The sequence below is a fragment of the Scomber scombrus genome, chromosome 23, assembly GCF_963691925.1.
Source record: "Scomber scombrus chromosome 23, fScoSco1.1, whole genome shotgun sequence".
NCBI classification, from domain to species: domain Eukaryota; kingdom Metazoa; phylum Chordata; class Actinopteri; order Scombriformes; family Scombridae; genus Scomber; species Scomber scombrus.
This window is the reverse complement of record NC_084992.1, coordinates 10,507,322-10,518,818: the sequence shown is the minus strand read 5'-3', so window position 1 is coordinate 10,518,818 and position 11,497 is coordinate 10,507,322. Positions and strand designations below refer to the sequence as shown.

Below are 11,497 nucleotides of genomic sequence, written 5' to 3'. Positions count from 1 at the left end.
AATGAAGATCTATCCAGAAGAAGACCGTAATAATGAGTCATGTGACCCATATGTACTTATTCAGATATCGTACTCATGTCGTTTTGCTGAGTGAACCTGAAGAAACTACAGGCGAAATGCATTGTGTGGACATAATAAATCCTAATCAAGTAATTTCAGTGTGCAGGTGGTTAATTTTAACCTTCACATACGATGTTCCTGCGACTGACCAGCACATGATCACAAATACTGGCTGTGCATGCCCAGATAACATATGGAAATGGGCCACTTCAGGTAATGACACAGCTCTACTGGCCTTGTTCTGGCCTGGACGAAATGGATGAGAGCCTGGAATGGCCCACATGTAAAATAGCAAATATGGCCCAAATATCCCAAATTAAATGTGGGCCTTTTTTTGGTAAAGATGCGGTACTCTCAGGTATATGTATTCAGGATGTGGGTCAGTTCTGGTTTATATATATTTTTTTGGTTGACATATAGCATATCTATGGCTAGCTTGTGGTCCAGATCTGGGAAGCGGGAGCGGACCACCCAAGTGCCATCGTTCCACACTGTATGTGGGCTGGATGAAAGTGCCAAAAGTGTCGGGTGTGGGCTGGATGTGGGCCACAGCAAATCTGCTATCTGGGTGTGAATTTCAGTTTAAGATATATCAAGTTTTGGATACACATACAAAACTTGATCAATTCATTGTTGGTTTGGCTCTACACATGAGATTTGTTGACAATAAGATAAAATATATCCTTTAACATTCTGTTTTGATATTTTAAACCTGCTAGTGACATAAAAAATAATCAATTTCAGCAGCCACGCACAGTCTCATTTTCACTTGTTTAGTGAAGGAAAAGCAGAAATCTAAACCCACAGACGAATCCAAACTCAGTGCCCTGCTTCATCAGCTTCACTTCCACCCGAGGTCCTCTGAAAAGTGGACCCTGCCCCGCAATAAGCGCCTCATTTTATGGCCCAACCGTTTACAAAGCCCATTTTTACTGCGCACTTGCTTCCGTCGCTGGTGTGTTTGTGTTATTAGATGTTTTAAGATGTATAGGTTTTGCTGTGAAAACAAAACTTTATGTGATTTTTTTTAATGTGTTACCTGAAAAAAGCAACTTGTTCCTGAGCTTTCTAGGAAAAACTACTTAAAGAGAGGTTGGATGGGCACGTGATGAGGCGAGACAAGGATGACTGCACAGAAAGTGATTATACTAAAGGACGTTTGTGTGCTCTGGTTTATTCACTAAAGGAAAAAACTAAAATTGAAGTGTTTTCAAAGATTTTCTTAATTTATAGTCCAGATCTCTTAAAAAGTGCCCAAATTGGTTAACTTTGTTATTCTGCGACTATAATAATGCTACTTTACGACATATGCATGATGTAGAAACTTTGTACTCAAGAGTTTGTTGTAGAAAAACCTTTAATTTGATTTTAAAAGCTAATTCAATATACTTATAACTGCATAGTGTACTTACTCTCACACATATTTCCTTATATAAAAATCATCATATGTTTCTGATCATATTCTGAGTATTTTCTACATTTTTTCCCTGAAAACATATTTTCTCAAAAGGAGTATTACTGTGAGCGACGGTTTCCCTCACAAACACACAATTTCCAGCCAAAGTCAGAATTGTTTTAGTTATTTCATTTGAGAGATTTCTCTGCCCTTTTTTTTCTTTCTGCTCCTCTGACTAGTTTATAGTCGATGAGGCTCGGTTTGGAAAATGTGACGTCACATAGTCCCAGGCACCAATCAGGCTTTAGCAACATTCAAATCATAACCTGGTTACAGTAGTGGGGTTATTTGTGTTAATTGCCGGGTCACTGTTGATCAGATATGAAGCTGATTAATTAAGTTTCCACCTTCACTGCCAATTCAGACGCTGGTTCAAAGCTGTTTGAACTTGTTTTGTTACTATGTAATAGGACCAGTTTCATTTAAAAGTGTAATAAAGTGACTGTGCACATTATTCATACATTTAGTGTAAAACTCTTAATAAACGATAAATAAGGATGTTTTTTTCCTCCAAACTTCAACTGTGGCTGTTGCTTATTTAATTGTGTATATTTAATATTTTGGAGGTTAAGTTTTCAGGGGGCTTTAACCTGCAGATAAATTTCCCACAAACCTAAACAAGTATAAGAAAACACCATGTTACACCTTCACATTTTTCAAAGCCAAATGGTTTAGTGGATGAGAGTTTATAATATGTTGTCAATGGACAGTTTAAACTTGCTTTCATTAGATCTTTAGAGATTAAAGTATGCTGTTGTGGTAAGAAGTCATGTCAAAATTACACATACATGACATGTCTGGTAGAATCTGGACCCTGCAAAAGCCGCTCAGATCTTTTTTGGGCTTGTAAAATACAGCTTTTTCTCTATTTGTGTTACCTAAAAGATCCTTTTGATGTGCAGTCAGATCCAGAAGTCGTCTAACAAGTAAATGGATATTAATGCACCTTTTAAAGTGGTTTTCCTCTTTCTATCTTATAGCCCTGATGCTCTGCAGATAAAACCAAACGTGAGATCAGTACAATGAAAAGAGGGAAGGAATTAATCAAAGCCTGCGTATAAAAGTGTGATGAAACTCTAAATTTATTGCCGCTGAACAGTAACATAAACTTCTGCTCTCTCTCTCTCTGGATTATACAGTAACTTCAAATTACTGTTATGACATGTATACAGGGTGTAACTCAGCCACACTTCGTGTTCCCAGACATTCGTGGTGATTACACATTAATATCCCTCAGCAATGTGTGTGTGCGGATACTCAATGAACATTGGCCCTCTTAACTGAAACTCACTGAAGCTGATCTGAATTACGCTGCTGTTAAAGGGTTTTTAAATTTGCATGGGATGAGTATTCAGACAACACCAGCGTTGGTTAGATATGTATATTATATTCTGCTCTTCTGTTTTGGATATAAGATTCATTTTTTAGTCGGGGGGGGGGGGGGGGGGGGGGGGGGGGGGTTGTTAACAAACCCTAATATCTGCTGTTTTTTCTTTCTTGACTCAATCACCTCTTTCACACCAAAGAAGATTATTCTTTTCACTGATATGTTCCCCTGGGGAGTTTCGGTCCTGTCAGGTGAGTTAATGAGTAACATCCCACGAGGCTGATAACACCACACACTACTGATAGCCTCCATAAGTCTTCCTGTCGTACAAAGGTGCCTGAAGTCTTGAGACAAGATGAGAGGATGACCGACAGCGAGTGAACTAGGCCAGGCACGATTTTTCCTTTTTTTGTTGTTGTTCAAACAAAAATCTCTGTGCTAAAGACGGCAATTTACTTAGCTAATGATTATAACACATTCTCTTTCACAATATCCACCAAAACCTAATTGTAAATTTAATAGTCAATAAATGACAGTGATAAGAATGGGATTCTAGTATAATGGACTTTGTTCCACATCAATAAAACATTCTTATAAACATAACTTTGATAAATGGGTTCTTACATACATGGAAAGTTTCCTGTTAATTCATGACAAGCACAAACACAAGAGACACTTATCTATATTTCAGGTGGATGACTCAGTTGTTTTTTTATGAGGCTAATTACTGTCTGTCCTGTTCTCCTGCCCCTCAAACCAAGATTACAGTCTGCCATGTACTGAACGTGTGCTGAGAAGCCAATGTATACTATAGACAACAAGTCCCTCTCCGCAAAGAAAATGTGTTTTGGTTGTTACTTCAGTTGCATGTTTGAATTTTACTGTGCAGAGTTTGACACTATAAAGCTGTTTTCACATTAATCTGCTAAAGGAGGAATGTTTCTCTTTGCTCGACGTAAAGCTGATTTAAAGGATTTATGAGCAGGATCGGTCACATCACAACCTGTCTGGAAGCTGATAGTGGTTCAGTGTGCGGAAACCATATCAGATGCAAATTATTATTAAAAAGAGTATTTTTATATGTGTGATTATGTCTGGGAGGGATCTGTAATGATGCTGAAGTCTAATTGGTTGAATCTTATAAATATTAGAGAATTTAGTTATATTATCTTACTTTAAAACCTCATTTGGAGCAACTCAGAAATTAAAGATCGGTTTCTTATATCACAATATAAAAACGTGTTCAATATCAAATAAAATAAATAAATAAGACATTATGAAATAATTATTCTAGGAATATATAGACAAAATATATAAGCATGAAATTGTGACATTGTATCCAATATTTTATTTAAAACTCAGTTTACTATTATGAAGTGTTATTAGGTCCAGTTTCTCAATGAAATTGTTTATTAGAGAGCATTGTTTTTATTTAATTCCAATTATCTTTATGTTTATAATGCTTCTTCATAATAAAAGCTTCGTCTGAAGAGAAGCAGGTTTATTTCACAATAATGTGTTTATATTACATTTTTCTCTGTATTTTTGCTTATGATTTAATTCATAATGCTTATTTATTTGTGTTATTTTAAACATGAAAGGCTATGTGTGTAACTCTGGTTCTCTAAGTAGAGAGATAAAGATTTTCACCACTGTATTTTATGAAGAAGCGGGCTGGTCCTCATGAGACAAAGAAAAAAAGGGAACTAAACAGTATTTTGTTGATAAAGCTGATAAAGGATCATTCCTGATACCCGAGGAGGAAATACTGAACTCTCGGGAATAAATACAATATACTGGCAGATTTGACATTTTATAATTATGCCTGATTGTTTCTTCTGCTGCTGTCTCTTGCAACAGAGATCAGTGAAGAGATACATACCTGAGTGTGTGAAACATACAGTAGAGGCATTCAGGTCATCATTCAACAGCTCTGCACTCACTTCCTATCAGTTCAAAATCATTTTATTTAACAATATGCAAAACACAACCCATTAAATGTAGCACAGGTAAATGTTCAGAAATGCGCTTCACAATAATTGTGTTCCCTTCCTTACCTTCAATTTACAACCAGCACAAACACGTGTCTTTGTTGCCTCCACAGCTGGATGTACAGTACTTCTTACAGCAGTATGTTGGAGTATGGGTCACTCCAACCTCGCCAGCAAACTAATTATACACTGTCGCTTTTTTGGCATTACAAGCTACACATCCAACTGCACCAGTAACACTTTCCTTAACAATGCATTTTTTTAAATGTCAAAAACAATTAAACAGACATTTACAGAACCACAACTGCACTTTCAGAAAGAATTTTTCTTTTTACAAAATGTAAATGTCAACTTAGAAAGTTTAGGCAGAGGTGCATAACTAAGAAATTACATAAAATTCAGCTGCACCTCATCTATTGTTATTTATTTACACAAATACAGAGAAAGTGCCATGCTATAGTGTGAGTAGACAACTAAATGATGTCATATGAACGGTGAATGTCAACCCTGTTAAAATATGCAAACAGGTTATTCACACTGGCATTATTCAAACCCTTTAATGTGTTGCGGTACTTTAATTAAACTTCAAACCAAAAGTGTTTCGTCCTTCAAACTTGTTTCCACACGTTTAAATGTTAAATTAAGCGGGCAGAGGGTCAATGTATCAGTCCAGCAAAATAGAGACACGCCTGCTCGTGTCCAGGTTAGGATTTGGCAGCTCCCTTCGACACGGCCAAGCCGATGAGGCCTGCTAGGCCGGCCACGCCGAGACCGATTCCCCCGACGATCGCCATGCCGACCAAGCCATCTAAATGACAACATGTGAGTGTCAGCAGTCTGGATTTATTCGCTCAAACAGCAGAATCAAATAACCGAGCCTGAGTGAGTGTTACCTTTCTTTAGAGCCTTGTCGATGAGTTTCTCCATCTCCAGAGCCTGCTTGTTCCCCGGCTCGTTCTTTAGAAGAGTTCGGATGTATTTCAGCGCCTTTTCATATTCCTGGAGGAAGCACAAGTGGAAAGGGAGACAAAAAACCCCCAGTAATTTAAGAAAAATAGAAAATACTCTCAAAAAAGACTCGAACAGCTGGATTATAAATGATTTTATGACTGTAAATGTTAGATTAGAGAATATTAATAACAACATTAAAAAGTGTTCATGTTAAATAAAAAACTACAAATGTAACAATGTTCATGTACTCATCTCTGAAAATGTCACTCACTTTGAGTCTGTAGTTGGCCACTGCAAGGTAGAACAGGAAGTCGCGGGAGTCTTCCTTCGATGCTTTCTGAACAAGCTCTACAAGACAAAACAACAACAGGATATTATGAAAAAATACAAGCTAATATATTACAGCAATCATCACTTAAAAACACTAAAGCTGCCATGTACATTCGGTGATATTCCATAATAACACCATTCATAAAATTCAAGTTTCTGCTGTTCTGTGCATGAAACTATTTATACTGTAACTCTCTCTAGCATTTCTCAATCTACCATTTCCTGTCTACAACTGATCCAAAATATTGCTGCCTGATTATTAACAAGAAAAAAAATGAGACCACATCATCTTCATTCTTGCGTCCTTACACTGACTTCCCGTTCATCACATATGAAGACTCGCTTTTATTCTCTGGCTTTTAATTGTGTTTAATCTGTTTTAACTGTTACCTGATTTTTCTTTGGGTTTTAAATTTGTGCTTACATTTTATTTTTATATTTTGATCCTTTTATGCTTCTATGTGTGTGTTTGTGAAGCACTTTGGTGCAAAGTCTGTTTGCTTTTGAAAGTGCTTTATAAATAAAATAAACTTGAAACTTGAACTTGAACTTGAACTTGAGAAATCTCCATTTTCTCATTGTGAATGTTTTCTGGTTCATTCAGTCTACTTTGATAATAAACAGAATCACCTTCAGCTTTGGGAAATAGTGTATAGTAGGGCTGAACAATTATAATAACAATTTTATCAAAATAGCAATATGGCCTACTGCAATTATCAAATCGCAGGAGGCACAATATTTATTAAAGTAGAACTGTGTGCCAAAATAACTTTTTACATTAAATATTGTGGTTTAAAAATGATCATTCCCTTTCATATAGCAAATCATATTTGAATTGCAATATCAGTCAAAATAACCACTATTAACTATTTTTTTCAAAATGGTTCAGCCTAAGTGAATAGTGACTTTTTATAGCCCAAACAACATGTTTTAAATTGAGTACATAATAAACCTAAAATCATTAGTTATTACCCTACAAAGATACACAATTTACACCACCAGAAAAATAGTACATTACATCACTTTACACTAAATAAAAAGGAAATAAATGAAATACAGTTTGCTCTTTATTTAAAAAGTAGGATGTTGTGATGTTATGTTTACAAGTAGGAATCAAGCCATTTTACACAATAATAAAATACTCTAATAAAAAATGTTTTAATAAATTAACTCACCTCCTAGGAGTACAGTTCCCTTCTTGATATCATCTGTGTATTTGCTCCTGATCAGACACCAAGCATATTCAAACTTTGTTTCTTTGGACACAGCTCCCTTCACCAGCTCACTGTTGTACTTCTTCTCAAATTTCTGTCCAAACAAAGCAGAATATTACATTAGTGTAATACTTAATAACATAATCAGACCATGAAAGTAAAACAGAAACACTTACGAATTAACACACATTAGTATATTAAAGTAAGTGCGTGTCATTGCGTAGATGTGACACTAACTAGGTAATATCAATGGTTTTTTAACATCAATTTCACAACATTACACCTTATTCTGACTCTGTGGTTGCCATGAGTCATAAATAAGTATGTCAAAGTCAATAACGACGACCCTGTGATGAGTTATTGATCACAAACATGATCATTAGCATTAGCAGGCTAGGTGACGCGTCATGTTACGATCAGTCACGTCGCCTTTAAATCAAACTTTCAGCTTTTATTAAGTGAAGAGATGCCGTGATAAAGTCAGTGTGAGTCTGTCGCGGGCTTCTGTATGTTTTTTGTGTGAAGAAGAAGAGGTTTAATGACGTGAAAAACTTACTAAAAGGTCTTCAGGAGCTACCACATCACTTAGCACGGCCTCCATGTTTCCGGAAACAGACGACAGAGCCGCCCACTCTGATCATGTGACTAGCGATAAACTACGTCACTCTGGAGCTTTCTAGTAACTAATAATAATAATAATAGTAATAATAATGATAATAATACTAATAATAATTATAAGCAGAAGAAGAAGAAGAAGAAGAAGAAGAAGAAGAAGAAGAAGAAGAAGAAGAAGAAGAAGAAGAATTATTTAAGCTTGTTCAGCCCTTTGGTCAACTGGTTGTTTTAAATGTGCTAACAGGGTTGGGAAGGTTACTGTGGAAAGGTAATAGGTTACAGATTACTAGTTACCCTATTCAAAATATAATAAGTAATGTAACTGTTTCAATTACTTAATCAAATTAATATAATTTACGACATTTGATTTTTTTTTCTTTTAATTACTTGTCTAAATGTTCTGCTGTTAGGGTAAGTAGGTTAAATATTTAAAAAATTATGAATAAACCCTCCTTAGCAAAATCTTAAGGGTCTGACTTCAGATGTAAAACCCCTTTTACAGCTACTTTTATTTTAGAATTAAATTACCTAACACTGTCACATGTAAACATGTGCATCTAGTTACTCCCCAACACTGTATACAAATAAAATGTAACCTTACTCGAATGATGATGATGATGATGATGATGATGATGATGATAATAATAATAATAATGATAATGATAGTAACAATAATAATAATAATAAAAACTCAAACATATGTTGTTGGGAAAAAATGTTTTATTGTTTACCAAATTTGCAGTATTGCCATAAACACAATTCAAGAGACATAGAAGCTACAAAGCACAAAAATACTCAAGATAAAGCTACGTCCAATGATGCTGTTGATGCTTCATCAGTTGTTCAGGTGAGCTGGGGTAAAGGCGAGCGGCAACAGTTCATTAAGGCTGGTCTCTTTGTAAGATCCGTCTGGCTTGGTCAGGTATACAATCCACTCTGATCCAAACTGGTGAAGAAGAGAGAGTGATGCAAGTGTGATTACAGACATGTGAGCCATATAGAATAAGTACATGTACAGTATATATTTGCTCCAACAAGCTGAGCTTGGGTACCACTTATTAAAAATAGGTTGTAGCTAATGGATTCATTTCGCTTTATAGAGTTAGTTATAAGTCAATAACAAGAACTATTTAGGGGTCTTTAATGTGAGATCTTAAAATCAATTGTTGTAAGAGGGAAAATACAGTAAAATCATATTCATTTGGGATACCTCGCCTCAAAATAATAATCTAATATACTGACCAAAGCAACCCTTCTCTCCAGGAAAGATATCAGATGTTACTGTGCTAGGTTATTTATAACATGTAATGTTTAACATGACTGTAAAACACACACAGCTCCACCACAGCCACTGCCTGCTGCAATATACAAAGCTGTGTTTGATAGTTGTTTATATGCCCCTAAAAAATCTACTTTTATGGAATAATTTTTGTCTGTAATTCAATTATTAAAGTGTATTTTTCTTAAAGCAAATTTAAAAAGTCCAGAAATAATATTTCAGCCTATAGAAAATCTACTTATGTCAAGTATTTTCTAAAGTCAAGATCCTTATTCTGGCCTCTTTTAAAAACGTTTTTGAAACTAGCAGATTTATATTGGAGACAAATCGAAATATTCTCACTGTACATTTTTAAACATGGTTTAAAGAAAGTAAGATTTTTAGGATGCAATTATTGGCTTAGATATCTTGATAAGCTGTAATGTTTTACAGTGAGTCATTTTTCATCAGATGATAATGATTGTTTGCACTGGTCATAAAAAAAGGCGTCTCACCTCCATAAGAACCTGTCGACATGCTCCACATGGCCCAACGAAGCGGTCTTTGATGTCACTGCAGACAGGAAAGGACAGAGGGAACAGATAAGAATATTTGCTGTGTGTTAAAGTCTCATCACTGTCCTTTTACTGGCTTTCTCACCATGTGACAGCGATGGCAGTGAACTGCCTGTGTCCCTCCACCACGGCCCTCTGGATGGCCGTCCGCTCAGCACACACCGTCAGACCGTAGGAGGCGTTCTCCACATTACAGCCTGAAAATACAGACATACTCAAGACTCTTACACTTAAAGGATAGTTTGGTAGTTTTTCAAATGTGTCTTAAGAGAACAGTCAGGTGTCCATATGAACAATTACAGAGGTTTTCCTCCTGTTCACACTCATTATTAGAAGATCCCCTTCAAATGTGCTTTTAATGTAAGTGATGGGGACCAGAATCAAAATTGGGCATGCATCTTAAAGTTGATCTGAAGCATATATGAGGCTTCAGCAGTCTGAGTTAGTCATATTAAGTGGATATCTGCCACATTTACAGTCTTTTGAGCATCAAATTGTGTCTGTGTTTCCCTGTTGAGCTGTGGTGGAAGTATAGTAACAAAAAAGGGTCTTTGGCACTAAAAAGACTGTAATGTTGAACGATATCTACTTGATACGACTCATTTGAATGACTGAAGCTTCATATTAGCATCAGATAAAATGTTAAATGCATTGATGTGGACACACAGTGGATTTTGGTCCCCATGACTTCAAATGTAAGTGCATTATGAAGGCATCTTCTAAAGGTCAATATAAACAGGAAAAATTAATACAACAAGAAAAACCTCATTCAATGTCCATTTGAAGACAGCCTTGAAAAAATGTGAACCCGTCCTTTAAACCACAGGAAGCCAGAAGTCATCAGCTGGGTTATTACCTGTGATTATAGCGCCATCTGTTGTCAGTATTGCAGCACCGACAGGGAAGCGGCTGTAGGGGCAGTATGCCATGTCCCGGGCCTGCAGGCACTTGGAAACGAGCTCTTTTACCTTATCTAAGCAGTAGATAAACCACCATGAGTTCACAAATGAAGGCTGGTTAACATTCTGTACATCAAGTGTCAAAAGAAATGTTAAAGCCTGCAATATTGATAAACGTGGTTGAGGTGGAGAGAGGTGGACTTGCCTGTCATTGCAGATGAAGACGGTAGGCAGTTTTTGGACTATGTCACCCTCACAAGCTGGAGCGTCATGTGATGGACAAATGGGTGATGGTCCTGTTAATGTTTTAAAAACTGATTTGGACTCAAGTTTGCTGACCGGAGCGAGACCAGCTGGCCGCGCGCATTGTTTACCTTCACGGTATTGGCTGTCTGGACGGAGCGTCATCGACCAGTTTGGGACTCCGGTGAGACCACTGATCAGATGGGAACAGCTGTGCTTCAACAACGCGTCTCGCGAGAAAAGGGATTGGCGATGACGATTACAAAACCTCTCTGCATCCAAATTAACTTTAACCAGAATAACTTGACTGCAACATTGAAGGTATGACAGTATGACAATATGATGTTTTATATTATTATATAAATATCTGCAATGCTGAAACAAAAAATGCATTAATGTAGAACACAATATTCATGAAGTGGTAACATATTAATCCACAATTTTATTTAAAATAACAACATTTTCATGCACATGTAAAATAAACAAATAAGACAAATAAAAGACAATTTACAATCAATATACAGCAAAAATCTTGTAGATTGCACACCTTCATTAATTATAATAAATAATTATTCATT

At 36.2% G+C, this 11,497-nt stretch overlaps 2 protein-coding genes across 2 annotated transcripts; both read right to left on the bottom strand.

The window, feature by feature from the left end:
* Positions 1-4,792: 4,792 nt before the first annotated feature.
* On the bottom strand, positions 4,793-7,950 carry fis1 (fission, mitochondrial 1). Its single transcript, XM_062444755.1, has 5 exons — positions 7,886-7,950; positions 7,291-7,423; positions 6,057-6,133; positions 5,728-5,833; positions 4,793-5,642 (listed from the first exon to the last, which is right to left on the bottom strand). The coding sequence occupies exons 1-5, from the start codon at positions 7,928-7,930 to the stop codon at positions 5,539-5,541; spliced, it is 465 nt and encodes a 154-aa protein (XP_062300739.1). The 5' UTR covers positions 7,931-7,950; the 3' UTR covers positions 4,793-5,538.
* A 702-nt stretch (positions 7,951-8,652) lies between these two features.
* On the bottom strand, positions 8,653-11,120 carry zgc:103586. Its single transcript, XM_062444770.1, has 5 exons — positions 10,882-11,120; positions 10,634-10,750; positions 9,863-9,974; positions 9,718-9,775; positions 8,653-8,890 (listed from the first exon to the last, which is right to left on the bottom strand). Exons 1-5 carry the CDS (start codon positions 10,886-10,888, stop codon positions 8,780-8,782), a joined length of 405 nt encoding a protein of 134 aa, XP_062300754.1. The 5' UTR covers positions 10,889-11,120; the 3' UTR covers positions 8,653-8,779.
* Between the last annotated feature and the right edge of the window lie 377 nt (positions 11,121-11,497).